Source organism: Mustela nivalis (assembly GCF_964662115.1).
Source record: "Mustela nivalis genome assembly, chromosome: 6".
Taxonomy (NCBI): domain Eukaryota; kingdom Metazoa; phylum Chordata; class Mammalia; order Carnivora; family Mustelidae; genus Mustela; species Mustela nivalis.
In genome coordinates this window covers 11416440-11437739 of record NC_139025.1, presented here as the reverse complement: position 1 = coordinate 11437739, position 21300 = coordinate 11416440, and the positions used below count along the sequence as shown (strand labels likewise).

General features: G+C 38.4%; 1 protein-coding gene across 17 annotated transcripts in view; it reads left to right on the top strand.

Annotated features, from left to right (window-relative positions):
• The window catches only part of UNC79 (unc-79 homolog, NALCN channel complex subunit), a 239117-nt gene that overhangs the window by 25824 nt on the left and 191993 nt on the right, over window positions 1–21300 (top strand). For 9 of the 17 annotated variants that reach the window (XM_082733285.1, XM_082733277.1, XM_082733282.1 and 6 more), the window contains 3 exons: window positions 11693–11813; window positions 17105–17122; window positions 18625–18929. In XM_082733285.1, the coding sequence (XP_082589411.1) occupies window positions 11693–11813; window positions 17105–17122; window positions 18625–18929 (444 nt within the window). Of the gene's footprint in view, window positions 1–9379; window positions 10885–11692; window positions 11814–17104; window positions 17123–18624; window positions 18930–21300 lie in introns of those variants that run through there. The other 8 variants (XM_082733281.1, XM_082733280.1, XM_082733284.1 and 5 more) reach the window with 5 other exon arrangements.

Genomic DNA, 21300 nt, shown 5'->3' with positions numbered 1-21300 from the left:
TAATGTGATGGTCTACAATGTAATGATGTTGATGGTGTTGGCATCACTTGCCAAAGAACGTGTTCGTCACTGATCTCCCCTGTCTGCTGAAAGGTCCAGGTAAAGTTTGTCACCTGGAACCAAAACCAACTGAAGTCCATATATGTAAGTATATGAATGCTTGGACAAATTGACAATGAAATTTGTGACATCTGACATCTTTTTTGCTTTTGAGGGGAGATTTGGCTCTTTTAGCTCTCTAAATAGGTATATCCTTTTCCCCACCCTTCATTTGTATCTTTTATGACATTTTGCTTTCAGTTGAAGAGGATGACCTTCCTTTCCTCAAAGAAGAAGGATCATTCTTTGATCAAGGATTTGTGAAGAACCCTGATTTCTCGCTAGACCTCCCAAACAATTGTTCTCCCCACATCTCCATTTTCAAATGTCTTTATTATTAGCTAGATTTATTTTTGATCTTTTAAAAAAGATAAGTCTCTGAATATAAAGCTGGATTTCAGTGCCAAATGCAGTAATAGGTTGTGTGTGTGTGTGTGTGTGTATGTAGGAGGTTATATTTGATTTTTGTTGATAAAAGATGACTGCTTTGTATTTGTCTTCCTTATTCCACAGGTTTTTCCATTTTTAAAGTTCAGGGTATTGGTTGGACTGGGAAAGGGAAAGGAGAAGGATCACACATGTAACTGCTAATACAGTAGCGATTTATTGTCTGCTATGTGCCAGTCATTGTGTTGAATAGTTTATTAATTTAAAGATCCTTTAGCAATCCTGAGTGATAGATATCATTATCCCCATTTTATAGGTTAGGAAATCGAGGTTCAGAGAAGTTCATTATTTTACCCGAGTTTTTCATAGCTAGAAGTAGAAGAGCCCAAATTAAAATGACGGCTGGGTTTTAGTTTTAGTTGACCCTAATTTTCTATATGTTTTAAACTTTTGTTTCCTTTATCTTTCTGTCTGTGAAATAGAACTTTTTTTTTCTGTGCGAAAAACTCTAGTTGTTGGGAGTGAGGTGAGGAAGAGGGTTGAGCTGACTCTTGTAGTAGCTGCAGAAAATTACGTATGTAATAGTGAAATAATGAGAGACTTGGAGGAGCTGGGATGTGGGGCAGAAATGGAATAAAGAGACCACACACCCATACTCTCTGTGTTCTCAAGCCTTCCTTAGGAGCTGGTGAGTGCACTTTGCAGTTGTGATACCGGAAGGGAATGAAGAAGGGGTGCAGATGCAATTTGTGAAATGTCCTTTGTAAATCTTGTTTGGCTTCTGATATTAAGGGATTTATTTATTAATTTTATTAGATGTGATAGTAGTATTGTGATTGTAAGCCTCTTTTTAGTTGGGGATTATACTTATGTGTTTTTTTTTAATTTCTTAAAGATTTTATTTATTTATTTGATAGAGATCACAAGCAAACAGAGGCAGCAGAGAGAGAGAGAGGGAAGCAGGCTCCCTGCTGAGCAGAGAGCCCGATGTGGGGCTTGATCCCAAGACCCGGGGATCATGACCTGAGCTGAATGCAGAGGCTTTAACCCACTGAGCCACCCAGGCACTCCTACTTATGTGTTTATAAGTGAAATGATCTGATGAAAAACCAAATGCGATAGTGAGGTTTAGTGATACATGGCTTCATTTTATTTTTCTCTCTACTTCTATGTGTTTTAAAATTCTGCTAGTAAAAAGTAAACAAATAAAAAGGCCAAAACCAAACCATACCCTCCAACAGCTCCATGTAAAAATAAAGGATAGACAGAAGTTAGATACTAATGAGGACTTTTAAAGATTTTATTTTTTATTTATTTATTTGACAGACAGAGATCACAAGTAGGCAGAGAAGCAGGCAGAGAGAGAGAGGAAGGGAAGCAGGCTCCCAGCTAAGCAGAGACCCCGATGCGGGGCTCGATCCCAGGACCCTGGGATCATGACCTGAGCTGAAGGCAGAGGCTTTAACCCACTGAGCCACCCAGGCGCCCCTAATGAGGACTTTTAAATGTGACTGGGCTAAATTTATGCTCAATGGACAGTAGACAAGACTCCAAATTCTGATATGTTGACATAACCTTATCTTCCAACCAAAGTTCTGTCAGACTGAATTCTTTACCAGTATCAGAGGTTCAAATTGTGTCTTCACATGGGGTAGCCTGGGTACCTCTGCCCTCGGGAGTTCTCTGTGGTCCTTATGCAGCAGAGAGAGCGAGTCTAACTCATCTGAATAGAATGGGTCCAATTTTAGCTGTGCCAGGCCCTGTATATTTTCCACTTCTCCTCCTAAAGTTATTTTCCCCAATTATTTTTCGTAAGGGTATGCTTGTGTGAAGGGTGTTTTACTTTCCTGCACCCAGAGGCGCATAGTTCTAATCTTCAGTTGAAACTGACTCAGAGGATGAGGACCATTTATATTCCTCAGCCCCGAGTCTGTGTCCTGAGCTGGTCAGGTGGGAGTAGGGCACACATTGTTCTATGACTGTAAGGTCATACCCGGTTTCTCATGCAGTTAATTCTTTAGAGTGGGGCTTTCTGTCTGCCCTTCTCACTCTTTTACCCTCTCTCCGTCTTTATAGACACAAGCCCATCCTCAGTCCTTCAGTCAGCTTTCAACCAGACCCCTAGATGGCTAGTGGTGAAATTGGGGACTTTGGGAGAAAGTGATATAGTAGGTCTTGTGATACAAATTGTCCTTCTTACAAGAAATTGGAAGGAAAGGGGGAGGGAATTAGTGTCATAGCCAAGATCCAAAACCGGTCAATGAAAGGAATATAAATTCTAAACATCTTTGCTGGACCAAGAATCCTGTGATATGTGAATTCATTCATTCATTCTCTTTCACCAGACACTCATTTAGAACCAGACACTTAACTAAATTCTGGGTATACAAAAACAAGAGTTGGCTTCTGATCTCCAGGACCTGACAGCCTAGTGGAAGAGACACTGTGATAATGACTATAGTGTATAGTGGTGAGTGCTATGATAGAGGGAAGCCCTGTGTGTTAGGAAAGCACCAAGGAGATGCATCTTGTGGTAGGGTAAGTTACTTATCTACAGTGGAAATGGTTACAGTTAAACTTTGAAGAATTATAAAGAGTTGGCCAAGCAGTTAAGTATGGATTGCATTCCTGTAGAGAGAATAGTGGGCAAAAACCACGGAAAGGTAAGAGCATTATGAATTGGGGTTTTTGCAAGTTGTTTATGGCTGATCCGTGATACATATGGAAAAGACAGATGAAGCTTGACAGATGAGCAGGGATTTGTTCATGTTAGGCTCTTCTAGCTAATTGTTTGGATTTCAACCAGCAGGAAATGGGGAAGATTTGCATTTTAGAAAGATGACTCTGGAAGATCATGTGAAAAGGGACCATAAGGGTTTCAGTCTGGATGTCAGAGCAATAATCTAGGAAAGAGATTTTGCAGGCTTAAATTAAGGTGATGTCAGTGTGGTTGGAGAAGAGAGTAGATTTTATTTAGAGATGACTTACAGATAGAACCATATGCACCAACAAGTAGAATCTTCTGGACCTGGAAGACACAAAAATGGTGAATTAAGATATGCAAGATGATTAAGAAGGATGTCTGATTCCTTTCTGATTCTCTAATCAAGAGAAGACATGAAAAAGGCACAAGCATAATTTTTTATTTTAACCATCATGGTAAATATTTACAGTATTCCAAATTCGTGAAGTATGTACAGTCCTCTTTATTTATGTCTGTCATTTCTCAGTGAAAGCTTAGCCGAAAAGAAGATGAATCATTTAAAAGGGAGCAATGACAGCAAATCCATAAAGTCTTTCACTTTATGTAGTGGAAGAAGAAAACAATAAAAAATAAGATGGAAGTAGGGGGTATGCTTTCAAATCTAGAATATTAATCACTAGCTTTTGTAAAGAATGTAGAGGAAGTATTGTTTTAATTTCTCATTTGGTGAAACCAGAGGAGAACAAATCAAAGCAAACAAATAAGAACCCCTGAGGCTCAGAGATATTAAATGGTTTGCCTGAGGTCGCACATAGCTGCAGATGGGGACTGACACTGCATTCCAGATCTCTCTGCAGGACCCCGTGATGGCTCCATGACAGGTACCCACAATGTTTAGATTCCAACTCATGAAAAGAAAAAATTTTTGAAGAAAAAAAATGAATAAGTTCTGCAAATGATAATGAAGAACCTTTAAAAATTTTTGGAGTAGATCAAGGGAAATGATTATTTGGAGTTGTACTGAATGAGAGATGGGAGAAAAAATCATGAAAAAATTTCTGCATTATTTTACACAAACACATTTTACTTAGCAATTACTTATTTGTATACATGACATTAAAATTTTAATGAATTTAGAGAGCATTAATAGGGTATAGCAGAGTTGACATTAAAGCTTTTAATCCACTTTAACCACTGCACTGTTAAGGTTGACCGTCTGTGGTGCACCTAGCATTGTGACAAATTCTGAGGGAATTCGAAATGATGTTTAGCACAATTGTATCTTCAAAGCTTTGTTTTAGTTTTTTGCTTTTTGGTTTTTGTTTTTGGCATCCTCAAAGTTCTTAAGGTGTTGTTAGAATTACTAAGTTTGCAAACATGAAACTAATTTAGAACCATCTGGAACAGTTTATCATTAGTGACACATTTATATAATGAAATGACAAAATTTTGGAGGCAGATACGGAGTGCTCTGAGCAGTCAGAAAAGGGAGTGGTGATCATGGCTATAGTCAAGAAGAAGAAGAAGAAGCCTTCTTATTCTTGAAGAAGGCTTCATGGATGGTGTGACTCTGAAGGATTAAAGGGATTTGATTTTTCAAGGAGAAAACTGTGGGACCAATGAAGTAAACAAGTTCTGTGTGTGTGTGTGTTTTAAATATTTTATTTATTTTTTTGACAGACAGAGATCACAAGCAGGCAGAAAGGCAGGCAGAGAGAGAGGAGGAAGCAGGCCTCCTGCTGAGCAGAGAGCCCGATGTGGGGCTTGATCCCAGGACCCTGGGATCATGACTGGAGCTGAAGGCAGAAGCTTTAACCCACTGAGCCACCCAGGTGCCCCTGTGTGTGTTTTTTTAAAAAACACATTTAGGTTAATATTTCATCTGTTCACTCCAGTATTCCTTACAGAAGTAGTAGTCATCAAATAACCAGTCATCAAAAAGTGGAAAAAAAAAAGTGAAATAGGGACAGGATTAATATTTCATGCTATATCATACAATTAAATATTATTAAGCTAGTAAAAGTAATTAAAGAGCAGCAGGGCCCGGTGGAAATACCTGGCTTAAAGCCAGGGAAACTATCTGGTCTACTACTTACTAGCTTTTTGCCTTTGGTTAAGTCAATTACTCTTGAGTTTGGTTTATTCAACTGTAAATGGCAATGATAAAACCTACTCCAAAGGTTATTGTGAAAATTAAAAATAATGTGTATGGAACATCTGATGAATAGCAGACATTCAGTAAACACTGTTCATTATTATTCATATGTATGTGACTGGTATATAAAGAGAAAGAGTCTTTCTGAAGGAAAGTATCTCTGTTCCTATCAACAGCTTTTTAAATTATTTATTTATTTTTAAAAAGATTTTATTTACTTATTTGAGAGAGAGTGAAAGTAAGATCACAGAGGGAGAGGGAAAAGCAGACTCACCTCTGAGGGGAGAGCCTGATGTGGGGTTTAATCCCAGGACCCCGGGATCATGACCTGAGCCGAAGGCAGACACTCTGAACCAACTGAGCCACCCACTTAAGCTCCCCTTAACAGCCTTTTCTTTTTTTTTTTTTTTTAATTTATTTGAGAGAGAGAGCGTGAGCAGGAGGGACAGAGGGAGAGAGAATCTCAAGCAGACTGTGCCGCTGACCATGAAGACTGACACAGGGCTCCATCTTACCACCCTGAGATCAGGAGTTGAAACCTGAGTTGAAACCAAAAGTTGGGTGCTTAACTGAATGTGCCACCCTGGCAGCCCCTATCAGATGCTTAGAACTGAGTATTTCTTGTTTGACTCAGCAACTCTGTGTCTGAAAATGTATTCTGAGGAAATAGCTAAAGATGTGTGCTCATGTTTGAAAGGATATTCTGTGCAACATTGACTAGAAGATTGAAAAATAACCCCAAATCTCAGATGATTGGTGAAAAAATTTACAATTTACTTACATAGATAAAATGTATATCCATTAAAATGAAGATGCAGAAATGTATTCTGATATGGGAAGCAAGGAAAGCAGATTCTAGAACTATATGCAGTCTAATCCCAATTTTGTAAATGTATATTTTTGCAGAGAAAATTTTGTAGAAGGATAAAACACAAAAATGTAACTATAGTTCTGAGTAGTGGGTCTTTAGATAATTTTTATTTTTTTCCATTGGACTTACCTAAAGTTTTTGCCTTTATATGATAATAAGCAAAGACTGATAGAAATTTAAAAATAGGAATGGGTTGTTATTTAAAAATAGTGACATAGGAAAATGCTTGAGATTTAAAGAAAAAATGATTTAAAACTAATATATGATCCCAGTTTTGTTAAGTAAAACATTAACCAAATGGCTATTAAAAATTGTGCTAACTACTGTGGAAGAAAAAAGAATAGGGTGTTATGATAAAGCAAAATGAAGGTGGAGGAAAGAGAATCTGTTTAGACAGGGAAGGCAGCAAAGACGTCCATAAGGAAGTGATATTTTAAGTCAGCCTTGGAGTAACAGTAGGAGTTAGCCTGTTAAACATGGAAGGAAAAACATTCTAGGAAGAGTGATAAGCATTATAGAGGTTTTTAGGCCAAAAAGTGGCTTTGACCAGTTCAGAAAACTGAAGCAAGAACCAATGTATCTGGCTCTAAAAGTATGACATGAAGTTGGAAAGGAGGCAGGGACCTTGTATAATATGGTAGGGATTTGGGATTTTGTTCTGATGGTTATGGGCAGCCACTGAAGGATTTGCATGAAATAGTTTGTATTTTGAAAAGATCTCTTGTACTGCTCTGAGGAGGAAGAACTGGAAAGAGGCAAGAGAGAACCAGGGAGATGAGTAAGTAGACTTTCACAATTGATTGGGAGATGATGGTGCCCAGTTACGATAGTGAAGATAAAGAACAGAAGAGTGATTGGAGGTATATTCTGGTGATAGCATTGACAGGACTTAGTGACAGGTTGGATTGAGAGTGTAAGGGAGAGGGAACAGGAGCTGTTAGGGATGATTTTTAGAATACTTTGTTGGGGTGACTTGGTATATTGCATAGATGGTGGAGTAGGTTTTTTTGAGGGGTAAGGGATGAGAAAAATGTTCAGTATGGAGCACGTTTACCTTGCAATATCTGTAAGACTGCTAAGGAGAGATGTTGAATAGATGAGGTCTGTTACCCAGAAGAGCTACAGGTCTGGGACAGAGATACGCATTTAAGAGTTGTTGGCACAGATCATGCTGTAGGCACTATGGATGGATGGGATTGGCTGTAGAGAGAATCTGGAGTGAGTGGAACAAAGAGTTTAGGGCTGAGCCCTGAGGAAATCTGATATGAAACATCAAGCAATGGGGAAAGGCTAGGAGAATGTGGGGTCGCTGCAAAGCCAGTGGGAGTGAGTGTCAAGGAGGAAGGGCTTGGCTGTATGGAATGTGTTGAAAGGTCTGCTAAAATGATGACTAGAAAGTGTCCATTGGATCTGGCAATGTGGAGGCTCCGTGTGATGGTGGGAGAAGGAGAGACAGTGCAGTGGTGCAGGTGCATGACTGACTGGAGTGAATAGAAGAATTGGAAGTGATGGAGAGATGAGAGATTGTACACAACTTATAATCTTGGCTCTCAAGAGAGAGGCCAGTGCTGGATGGGAATGTCAAGTCAGGGAGAGGTTTTTTGTTTCCTTTTAACAAGGGACATTCTAGAGTTTATTTGAATGCTAATGGAAATGACTTAGTGGGAGGGGAACACTAGTGGTCCTATTGATGATGTTTGATTTGAAGAGGAAAGAAGGAGATGTGGGTAGGCTTTGCTGTCTGCTCTGTGTTGAGTAGGTACTAGGTACTATGCAAAGTGGTTGGCACAGGGACTTAAAATTCACAGTAGCTCCATGAGGTTGGTATGATTATCCCTATTTTACAGATGAGGAAATGGGGGATGAATAGAGGTAGAGCCAAAGTCTTGATCCAGAACTGTTTGATTTCAGAGCTTGGACTCTTAGCTCTGACTTACACTCTTGGAGAATTTCCTCTGTGGTGGTGTATTAGTTTGCTAGGCTGCCATCACAAACTAGGTGGCATAAACAACAGGAATTAATTTTCTCGCTGTCCTGGATGCCAGAAGTCCAAGATCAAGGTGTCAGCAGCTTTAGTTTCTCCTGAGGCCTGTCTCCTTGGGCTGCAGATGGCCGCATTCCTCCTGTCCTCATATGGCCTTTTCTCTGTGCACATGTATCCCTGGTGTCTGTCTTATATCCTAATGTCCTCTTCTTAGAAGGGCACCAGGCAGACTGGATTAGAGCCTACTCTAAGGGTCTTAATTTTGACTTAATCACCACTTTAAGGCCTTATCTCCAAATACAGTTACATTTTGACATTAAGCCTTCAATATATGATTTTGGGGGTGGAGGGTAACATGCAGTCCCTAACAGATGGCGTCTGCTTTCTTAAAAGTATAAGGAAAAGAGTGGGTGTGGGGGAGTTTTGGAAAACACGGAGAGAAATGAAGCAGTGATTGAAGAAGGTAGTAGAAGGAGCTTATTGGAGAAATGTAGTCTGAGGGCCAGTCGAGTTTGGAGGTCATTTCTGTATATCTCAACTATCTGAGTTTCTGCAGCAATATTCATGCAGCAATACATGGTTGAGTAAAGAGTAAGACCTCTGTGCTGCAGTGAGGCTGCTGGTGGCTCACATGGGCTTAGCAACCAGCCAAACCACCTTTTTTTTTGGTGCACAAAGTTGAAAGGTTGATGTGTTCTAGTCACCTCCCCAGCACAATTACAAATCACTGTATGACAGGGGCCTTCCTGGATGTTCTCCAATAGTCGAAAACATGAAAGTTATTTAACAATAAGTCTACCACCGCTAAGATTTTGTTGCATTCACCAATGTAAAAATTAGCATGACCATTTTTCCAACCAGTTCTAGAAGTTGTCCTTCATGATTACTCACCACTCTTTGTTCTTCTTTCTCTCCCCTTCATTCTTTCTGCCCCGTTTCCATCTTCACTCATCGGTTATTTTTTTGGCCACCTCCTAGACGTCTGGCATTAGGAATAAAAAGAGGCAGCAATCTAGTGTGGGAGACAGACATGTATATATTACAGAACCAACACCTGCAAATGATAGGGGATATCATCAAAGTGATAATTCATTTGTTCATTTATCCTGCAAATGTATCAACTGCTTACCAAGTGGCAGGCAATGTGTTAGGCTTGGGATAGAGACAGGAGTCAGACACAGTTTCTACCTTCAAGAAACTTACAACCTGGCATAGAAAACAAACAGGTAAGTAAATAACGACAATGCAATGTGACATTTGTAAAATATTAAGAGGTCTCCAAGTAGGGAAGGATTCTTTTCTTTGTTCTCCCTTGCATGTTTGGATACCTGTTGAAAGGAGACACGGCTGCATTTTAACAAAAGGAACTTTAAAAAGAATATTCATTCATTCCACACACAGTTTTGAATGCTTGTCTTTGTTGTGTAGTGCCAGTTTTGTAGCTCTTAAATTATGAGCAAACGCTGAGTTTGGGATCTTTGGCTTTTCTCTTCACATGAGTTTATTGTCCACAACCTGCCCCATCAACACCTTTTTTTAGGTGGTAGAATGATTAATGGTATTCCTGAAATACTTGACCGAAACCTGCTGATTATTAAAACTGGGAGAAGTCATAGTAACAAAGCTTTACTGTGATGGTGGGTGAGCAGAAGGCACATGCTGCTGAGTATTGATCTCAGAAACTATCTATTAATGTGTGTGGGGGGTCCCTGTCACAGGATTTTAAAAAGGTGGTGAACACACTGAGATCAAAAACACCGAGAATGAAATGGGTTTTTGTAAATTATGTAGGAGCTTCAAGTATCGCTTCTTTTTACCTTATCTCAGGAAAAAAGTTATTTACAACCAAATACTTTTGGGGTTCCTTGAGACAATGGATATAAACTTGTTGCTTTCTTCAGAGGTGATGTCTATACAAAGTCAAGGTATTATTATCTGCCATGCAGACTTATTTTTGTGGGGAAATGCTAACCATATTACGGAAATAGTACAGGTAGTAGGAGGGAGAAAAGGCAGATTTGATCAATGGTATATGTGGGATTTAGAATCAACGATTAACCTAAAAACAGCTGGGAATTGCTTTGATATCATGCAGCGAACACCCACTATCTGCATATTGACTTCCTCTCAAGAGTCGTGTTCTAGAGTATGTCACAGCGGAAAGAGCACAGGATGGGGGCCAGGGGTATAAGATCTGATCTAGCTCTGCCACTGACAACTTAATTGCCTCATTTTCCCCATCTTTAAAATGACATGGTTTTGGGAAAAGGTCCCTAAGGTCCCTCCAGTTGTGATATGTCATCATTCTGTGATTCTACGTCCCACGCCTGTCAAAAGCATTTTGACTTTTCTTAAGTTGCTTACACCAGCGTTTCAGTTAGAATGCGTCCAGGAGCTTGTATCCGTGGGCTGTTGGGAACAGCAAGACCTTGCTTCTCCAGGACTTGATATGTCTTCTGTTAACTGCTGACAGTGAGCCATACCACCTAAAAGGCTCCCTTGGTAGCCGTAAAGATTGAAAGGACAAATGGACAGTGTTGAGAGCTCTGTGGAAGAGGAGACCTGAGAGACGGTGATCATCATGGCCCCTTGGGATTTGCAAAGAGGAATGACTAGAACTGGGCCATTCACTGCAGCCAGGTCAAAGGTCAGGTCAGGAATGTGGACAATGCTGGTGACTCCAGGTAGGTGTAGGAGGGTAAACAAGCCCATTTAGTCCCTCCTGAATCTTGAAGATGTGAGCAGCCGTGCTCAGAAAAGCTATTAGGAAGTCTCCTAATTTATGAAAGTCCTTGGAAGAAAAATGTGACATTCATTTTTTATATTTTTATTACCACCCAGTTATTATATTCTTACTTAATACTCACCAAGTTACTGTCCTCATAACATATTCTTGCTGTTCAGACATTCACTAAATACGTCACATGTCTTAATGATCATGGATTGAATTAAAAATCTGGTTTTGACTGATGCCATTGTGCAAGAGACTCCCTATATTTTAGGATTTTTGAATTGTTGTTGAAAGACCTTTGAGCTTTCTCCTTCAGTTTTAGTTCAGCAATCTTAAATATAATTCTCTAGTGGCAGAGATTATATCTATTATTATTTTGCTAATAATAAGCTAACTGGGGGGTGGTTATAAAATGATTTGGAATACTGCTTTTCTTAGTGATAAAAAAAAAACACAGATAATTTATGAATAGGATATTAAGCCAGATAAGTAAAAAAAAAAAAATTTGTGTGCTGAATATAATGATAAAAAATTAAAGGTCTTTTAAGTGGTTTCTAACATGGAATTCCAGTAAAAATTTAACATATTTTCCTTAAAATATTTATTAAATTCTGTACCTAATCATTAAAAAAAAAAAAAACCCAAAACTATGAACCTAATACATATTACAAGATGATTTTTCTTTCTTTTTTTTTTTTTTGTTGTTGTTGTTTTTTTGGTTTTTTTTTTTTTTTTTTTGCTTTTGCTTTGCTTTTATCTAGTTGCTTCCAAGATTCGGTACTTACAAGAATATCATAACCGGGTTCTTCACAACATTTATCCTGTACCTTCAGGGACAGATATTGCAAACACCCTGAAATACTTTTCTCAGACCTTGTTAAGGTAAGCTTTAAAATATCCTCTACTTTGAAAGAATTATTAGGTAGTACTGCTGAATTGATTGGGGCCTAAGCTTTTATTGAACTGAAAGTTTTGAAGGGCCTTCTGTTTTCTTGTGCCCTGCCAGAAGAGTCTGGACTCAGGTTCTCTGGGGGTATGTAGCAGATCAGATCACAGACCTAAGTGGAAAAAAACAAATGGGTTGCATGGCTACAGCCTGCTTTCCCTCATTTTACATCTTCTCAAGAGATTTATATAGTGGTTAAAGGTTCTGTGTCTGGCATTAATGTAGAGTGGGGTGGAAAGGAGAATTTATGTTGCTAAAATTAAGAATAGGAGACGATCTTCAACAAAAGCAGAATTAAGTAGCATTTTAGGTTATCTATAGTATATCTTATTACTTGAAGTACGATCTGGGAATAACCATCTGCGTTCAGTATGTTTGACACATGATGTGGACACTCTGGGGGGAACAAGGAGTGGGAAGCATTGGCCGCTTTGACTGTGACACAGAGACAGAAGGTACTTACCTCCTTTACAGTTCTCATTAGGAATAGGAAAAATAGGCAGATGGAGGGGAACCACTCAGGTGTTTGGGAAATCACAGCCACGAAGGGAGGGGAGCCCTTTCCTTTCCATTAAATTCTAAGGCTCAGTCTCTCCCTTACTGACCATGATCTTTGTGCTACAGATCTGATTTTTGGAAACATGCAAAATGACTTGCTACTGTTTCTTTTAGCAACATTTTTGTGAGATCAGAATTAGGAACAGAACACCAGTGGGGGCTGAGGGGCGTGGCCCTGCCGTTGGAGGTCCCAGTGGTCAGGGCTCAGCCATGGGCCGACTGAACGCTTTGCAGAAGAGGCTTCATGTGATCAAGTCAGCTACTGGTCTTCTCAGCCCTGCTGGGAAGGGCTTGTTCTTGTTCTTTGGAATGCCTTGTCTTCTTTAGAACACTTAGTGCCCCTGTTCTCTTTTAAAGGGATTCTGTGTATCAAATGCATGGATTTTAGACTTGCCCAGGTATTTCATACTTGCCGAGTCGAGGACCTTAGGGGCAATTTCCCTTCTTTTCACATTGTAGGGGAAGCATTTTTCAATTTTCATAGTGATAAGCAGTTTAAGTTTATACAACAAGCATCTGAGTCTGCTCTTTTGAATTCTCCTTTTTGTCGTTGAGGTCAGAGTTCTCAATGGCAAGCAAGCACTTTCCTTTATCACAAATTCTGGGAGTTCACAAAGTGAGAGCTGTTTTTTCAGTAGGAAGGAAAATCTGAATTCACTTTGCCAAGAAACTGATGTTCCCATTGGCACTTTAAAGCCTACTGCTTAAATCTTCGTCATTGTATCAGGAATTTTGGAAATTTGAGATACTGAAGCCATGTTCGCAAGACATGAAATTTCCATTTTCTTGAGTGATGGATCGTTAGGATATGGTCATGGGTGATAACATTGAAATGGTAAAACTGGGATGAAGGTAATTTGTTCAAGTAGACTCTTCTCCAAGAGAAGAGTCTATGCAATTGAGCGGAGTCCCTTTTTAGTGGGAGACAGTATCAGCAACGACTCCTACTGGCAAGAGTAACAAAATGGCTGCCATTTATCATAGCTATTGTATGTGATAATACCAGTAATTATAGGTGTCAAGTGCTTTACATGTCATCTCATGTAATCCCTTTTAATAATTCTATGAAATGAGTGTAGTCTTATACCCATTTACAAACAATGAAACTAAAGCATAGAGTGGTTTCATAAACTGCTCACAATGACACATCTAGTAAGTGTTGGAACCAGCATTGGACCCTGCTGGTCCTCATCCACAGCACACACACTCAATAATTACATGACACTGCTTCTCCCAAGTACTACTGGTTAGCATGGTATGGAGATGCTTCTCTTCGTAAAAACTTGGGTTTAGCCTTTGGGAATACCAGCCTCCCTTCTGAGACCAAGGCCTAGTTTCGGCTGTCCCTGAGGTTAAGGGAGGAAGGGAAGTGCTTCATGCAAAGACTTGCCAACTTTTTGGAAGTTAAATTTAGCTTTTCTTGAAGTGTCACATGGACAGCATTTCAATTCCCAGATGTTTTAGCTCTTTCTCTCACTTAGCAATTTGTTGTGCATAGCAGCAGGTCAGAGTGGTGTTGACAGCCTATAGGACATATTTACATGTAGTAAGAGGAAGAGTGAAAACCCAAGCAGGGTAACATGTCATGGGTTGGACTTTAGTACTTATAGGTTCAACTCTTGGGCTGAACCCAATGCAGTTTCATTCTTCTCTTTGCCTATCTCAGCATTAAAAACAGCAACAACAACGACAACAATAAAAGAACAATTCAAAACTCTTTCATTTCTTTTGCTTACTAGAAATATAGAACTTAAACTATTGTCCTGTATGTCCAAGTTATGACAGACCACTTTCACTGGTGGTTTATATATCTATACCAATCATATCTACATTTCTTTATTTTACTTACACTGTTAGTTCAAGACTAATGAGATGGCCTGGGTATTTGGTATAGTAAGATCTTCTACTTACTAACAAGATGGTTCCCTTTGCATTTTCATTGATTTTTACATTCAGAAACACTTCTTGCTTTCAGATTCTTGGGATGAAACATGAAGAAAGAATTAGAGATGAATTCTCACAGAGTAATCCTCTGACTTCCTGTTTGGATATTCTCAAGGAAGTTAGAATTATTATTATTTCTTTTTTTTTTTTTTTAAGATTTATTTATTTATTTGACAGACAGAGATCACAAGTAGGCAGAGAGTCAGGCAGAGAGAGAGGGGGAAGCAGGCTCCCCACTGAGCAGAGAGCCTGATGTGGGGCTCGATTCTAGGACCCTGAGATCATGACCTGAGCTGAAGGCAGCAGTTTAATCCACTGAACCACCCAGGCGCCCCAGAGTTATTATTATTTCTATTAAAATCTGCAAAATTAAGTACTGGCTGCTTCATTTGAGTCAGGATTGCATTTTTAGAGGAATAGTCCTGTGGTTTTCATGCATGGCACATAATCCTTACTGATTTCAGTAGAGTTTTGTACATTTTCCCAAAGGCAGAGATTAGCCTAGGTGTTTAACTTCAGTTAATCTAATGCACAGGAGAGGAGAGATTGTGTTACCGTAATTGACTGTATCAGCATTGAGCAGTCCACATATGTCCACTTAGCTCTTAATTAGATTCACAATAAAGTTCATGGGGTTCAGTTAGTAGAAGGTGACTCTTGTGCATTTTTCATCTTACTAGCCCTTGAGCATAGAGCAGAGTTTGGTTCTCAGAAGAGGATCAGCACATGTTTGTTGAACTGTGTTGACTTTGTCCAAGTTTTGTCCATTGCAGCAATCTTTCTAGAGCATTTACTTCATCTTATGGTGACCTGGGGTACCAGGTAAAATTCCGTCTGAGTGCCGAGTTGTACTCATTTTTATTTAGCAGGGACCTAAGGATGGGAACAGATACGCACTTTACATGGAACTTCAGAGTTTAGATTTTGTTTGCGTTTAGTATTAGAAGGACCTGTGAAGATCGTCTACTTTAATCCCCCTTCACTACAGGGGAGTCTGTCCATTGTACACTAGAAGCATTCTGGGGCCATATTTAAAATCTAAGGTCTTCTTTAAGAATCTTTTCCCCCACCTGGCAGAATATTTAAAGGTTTGTAGTCTTCCTAGGTCATACAGTCTTTTGGAATTCCTTCCCCCAGATCTTCTGCTGGTGCCATTCAAGGTGCTAGCACATGACGTCTTTTTAAAAATCATTAAGTTTGAGGAAAGCTACTTGTCGCTAACTCTTTAGAAAATGTTTGATACATTTTGAAAAGGGATTCTAGTCTCAGTTCAAAAATCTTAATTGAATTGTAATTTTTAATTGCTTAGGAAGAAAACAGACCTTCCAATTATTGATTTGAGGTCTACAGAGTAGTTTTAGAGCATAGCTTGGTCAAATAAATTTTGTTTAGTGTAGAGAGATTCAATCCAAATGTCAAAATTCGTAATCTTATAGAAAGTTTATTTTATGTATTAATTTTCTTTGCTATAATACCTCAGGACAACTTCTCATCTTTCTCTGTACCCACAGGGGTCTTCTTCTCTTGGTTCCTCTTGATGTTGGGAGTAAATATTTGATAAAGAGGATCTCAGGAGGGAAAAGGAAAGGTGAAAAGTTGGTTGCTGGGTCAAACTCTTCTGAGCAGGGCATTCTTCATATTCTTTTTGGTTGGGTGTACAGACCTCTGGGGAATAATTTTAGATGGGGTAGATGATTTTATCATTCCCAAGTTAGACAGTTTGGTTGGGGAAATAAGTTTTTTTTTCTGAATAAACTTCACAAAACATCATAAAATCACAATGCATTGTACATTGACTCATGAGCCCTTCTTTAGTTTTTCCACAAATTAAAACATTTCCTTACATTGAAACATGAATGGTGATTTAAAACTGGTTTCATGGATAACTCATCTTCAGCCATTTTTTTTCTCAACTTCACCTACTTATTAAATCTAGAGGCAGTGAGAGAGAAGTTTTACTGTTTCAATGCTGACATTCTCCCTCCCTGCATGTATTAACTTGTTGCTGCTATCATTTGGGAACCCTATATATACAGGAAGGGAAAAATACCAAAACAGTCTCCAAAGTCGATTTGACTAGTGTCTGTTAAATTATATCAAACTTTGGAACAATACTAAAATATACTTGAAAAAAAATAATGTACTATATTTCCCCCACCAAGGAAAAGTCTGATGACAGAACTGTGCTTAATTTAAAGGACAGCATTAATATATGATATATAGCTGATTTTATTCTTTAAGGCAAAATGTTGTTTTTCTATATCACTTCTATAAGATCCGCATCTTGTAATTTTGAAATGATGCTGGTAGTAGGCTAACTTAGGGCTAAAATTTGGGAAATAATATTTCTGACTTAACATCTGTTGTGATTCTAAAGGAATTTTAGTGGGATAGAATTCTATTAAAACAGATTTTTGGTGATTGGGCTTAGCAAGAATATAACATTTAAAGGTGGTACTTTTAAGAGTAATCAAGTTATATGAGGAAAGTATAAAGTTTGACGGAAAATCTGATGGTACTGGAATGTTGATATTATCCCATTGTAAAGTATAAGCTTACTTTAAGTTAAATACATCACACACCAAAAAAGGTAAATTTAATCCCTTTAAAAGTAAAAAAAAATTACACTAAATCTTAAGGTATTTCTTGCTAAGAAGTATTCCATAACTATTCTGAAATTATCTTTATTATTATTAATTGTTTTTCCCTGGACATTGGGTAACAGAAGACAAAGGAAATCGAGGTAAATTAGGCACATGGAAAATAAAAAGCATGTAGTCATTTTTCTTACATTGTAACATATTTTGCACTAAGAGTAAATAGAAATAAATGTAAACTTGAAATAGCAAGCATGCCTGACACTAACCAATTCTTGACACCACTGTAAAAATGGTAAATGTAGCACCATTAACTAAGAACTTAGTAATGTTTGATGCATATAGAGTTAAGTGTAAAACAAGGTTATTTTTATGTAGTGAAACATAAATTGTTATCCACTTTGAATAGCATATAAGTGTACTATATAAAAATATTTTTTAAGTGCAGCAGATACTATCACTATAATGTATAGCGATTGTCTTTAATGATAAATAGTATAACCTAACTTAAAAACACTAAACATCTGGCCAAAGCAGTCATGTCTTCTATTTTTAAATTTACAACTCTTCTGCTTTATTGCTTTGACTAAAACATTTTCGTTTAAAAAGGAAGGCTAAAAGAAAGCCAGTTTATTTCCAGAGTTTATTTTTATTCCCATTAAACTTTTTTTTTAACTCTCTAAATTATCTTTCCTTTAGTGTTTAGTGAGTTTTGTTGAATAATAACGTAAGTAGCAGCAGTAACACATGAGATCTTATTGTATGATGTACAGCTTTATGACAGATACTGCTTGCCTATTTAGAATTTTGAAGGTAACTGTTTAATAAGCCACTCTTTGTATTCGTAGAATAAAATGTTTCCTCCCCAACATGCAAAATAAAAAAAACACACACACACACATAAATAACCATTATCATTAGTTCACAAACATATGCTGCAGACCATCTACTATATATTATTTTATAGCTTTTCCAATGTAGTTTAGCTAACATTTTAGAAATATGTATTATTTCTAAATTCATATGCCTGTTTAAACTTCATTATCTCAAATGATACTGACAGAATGTCATGAAACAGTATCATAATATACATATAGACATTATTTTGATGCAATAAACATGTGATTTTTAAGACCTTCTTAATAAACACACATGTTTATTCTTTGCTAAAACATGTTTCTGCAAGTGCCATACCTATATTTTGCAGGTTTTTACTTATGTGATTAAGACAGTCTTGCTGAAAACTTCCTTTGCCTTGAAAGCTTGTTTCCATTAGTAATAGAAGCCCTGACTCATTCGGCAAAGCCATTGGTTTTCCTTCGAGGAAACCTCTCCTTCACCAGCTTGACAAACTGTAAAACATGGGTTTGGCACTGAAACATGCATTTTTATATTTTTGCTCCTTACTAACCAGATAACACATGAGATGCAATGCAACTTCCACAAACGAACCCTCGAGCTATTGGTTACCTCTCTGAGCACGAAGCTGTGCGACCCAGACTCGATTTGCACACACGGCTGGTGGAGCCATTGCATCTTATGTGGGATGTATCTGGAGTTTTATTATTTGTTTTAGAGTGTCATTTCAATGTAATGTGCTGTTCTTTGTGTCTTTGTTGTCTCTTTTTTTTCCTTGTCCCCCCAACAGCATTTTGTCCCGCACAGGGAAGAAGGAAAACCAAGATGCCTCCAATTTGACAGTGCCCATGACCATGTGTCTTTTTCCTGTGCCATTCCCACTCACCCCATCTCTAAGACCGCAGGTCAGTTCCATCAACCCTACTGTTACTCGCTCCCTCCTTTACAGCGTCCTGCGAGAGGCCCCCTCTGAACGCGGCCTGCAGAGTCGTGATGCTCACTTGTCAGACTACCCTTCTTTGGACTATCAAGGCCTCTACGTGACTTTGGTGACTCTCCTGGATCTAGTTCCTTTACTACAGCATGGCCAACACGGTGAGCATTTAATCAGAACCTTTGAGAATGTCCATGTATGTTTATGGGTGCTGGAGACTTGTTATTGGAATAAATTGCTTGAAAGGTCTTTGTGTGGCTAAAGCCTTTCTTACACAGATACTTAATTATGGTGTTTCCCATCCTGCATTTTTTTTTCCTCTTTTATGGCCAGAGGGATATTACCCAGGTGGGCCTACATTTAGGGGAAATAGGCTGGAAAGAGGAGTCAGGCTCTGACAGAAATTTACCTCTTTTGATCTGCGTGTCATGGAGATTCTTGTTGAAATTATGGCTAAGATTTAGAAATTTGACTCCCCCCCCGCAATAAAATGTAAGGAGAGCAGGTCAAATCCATTGACTAATTCTGTGATTTTTGGGGGGCAAATCACAGAATCTCCCTGGGACTTATTTTTCCTGTTGGTTTTTTTTTTTTTTTTTTAAACCTGGGAGTTTCAATAAGGAGAAATCTCTAAGAACACTTCTAAATTTTGTTAGCCATCAATACTTACAAAATTTTGGCCCTTGGTAGAGTGTATAGTGATGCTCTAAGCTCTATATGGTACCTACTATACAGTATGAGTGGTGCTCCCATGAAAAGCATGCTTCTTTTCTTAATGCTTTCCCTTTCTACAGTGTGTTTTAGCCAATGTCATTATGTTGCTTGTTTACCAGATTCTTCTAACTTATAAAAAGGAGTACAATAATATCATAATGTTTCTGGCTTAACTATTCAGTATTATATTTTTGAGAATCACATGGAAAACCCATGCAATAAGAGAAGGGATTTTTGCAGAGAATGAACATTTAAAACATCACTTGTTCTAACTTTAAAGCACTGATAATTGTGTCTCTGGAAATACGATGACCAAAGATTCACTGCATAGAAAAACTGGAAATTGGGAAGTGGGTGGATTGTGGTGGTGATTTTACCTTTGAATTGTGGCTAACTCTCATAAGAGAATGCTTAATGGTTTATTTAGTAAGATGTGTTCCTCATGAAAAAATTTTTAAAAAAATATACTTTTATAAAAATGATGACATAATGCTACTCAATTTGTTTCTTCTTATATTTACAGTTCTATCTTATAGTGAATATTTAAAAATGTAAAATTTGTAAGTTTGCTTGTTGTATCATTTTGTAGCTGTTTAAGCCTCATCACTTTCACTGGGCTCCCATCCCCTCTCAGAACTTAAAGGAGATGACTCTTTGAACATAAGACTGGCAGAGCCTACCATGGTGGTTGTGGGCCTGTCAGTACCTTACCTTTGGGACAACCAGTCCTGAGGTCACTCTAGACCTGCCTGGTCCTAGGGTGGGCCACTGTGTGAGAGCCCCTGGATTAAGATAAAAGCATTCAGTTTGGTAACTCACACAACCCATTTAACTGCAATTAATATGTTAAGTTATGACAATTTCAGGAGGCATGATTTATATATTTGCTTTTATATACACAACTGTGTTGTGACTTTACTCTTCACTATAATCTATATACCATGTTCTTGTTCTGCATAAAAGAGCTTAAAGGAGAGAAAAAAACTCACTAGACTATCCCTTAGAGGTTAAAAAGCAGTACCGCAGGGTTTCTCCACCATGTCAGAATCCCCGAGAGAGCTTGAACATGGAATTAATTCTGGGTCCCGAACCGGGATTTAGGACTGAGAATCGCTGAGGGGTATGTACTGAGAATGGAGATTTTTGATGAGCTCTCTGGGTGATTCTTTCGTATCCTGAGTTTGAGAACCACTGCCCCAGGGATGGAGGCTGTGTCCTCATGGGGGGCAGTGCAGCGCACTGTCGAGGGCTGCATTCTTGTCACAGTTCGGGTACCACATGTCAGGCGATCTTGGGCAATCGCGTTCTTTCTCTGGGCCTTGGTTTCCTCATTTGAAAAATATTCTAGCTCCCAGGCCCCTTTCCGCACCAGTGTTCTGTAATGAGACTACAGTGTAGTTGGGTGTCTTTGATGCATAGCCTCAGTTAGTTCTTAGTAAAACACCTGTGAATTTTACGTCTCATCAACTTGAGCCCAAGCTTGAGTGACCCTTGCTCACCAAGGTGCCCTGTGGCCTCGTCCTCTGTGTTGTCAGTCGATGTGACTGTTGAGATGGCATATTAATTCTAATCAGAAATAACATCAGACATTAGAATTGCATGAAGAAGGTAAAGGAGCTGCAAAACCAACAAATCTAATAGTTTTTTTTAGAATGGATAGCAAGATGATCAAAGTCTTCATTGTCAAGTGTTGATTGGTAACCCATCTATTGGGAGGCCCAGAACTATCAAAAGATATATTTAGTATAATAAGATTTGGTATAGATGCATTTTAAAGCTAACTAGATATGGGGTTTTTTCCTTCTTTCTTTCTTTCTT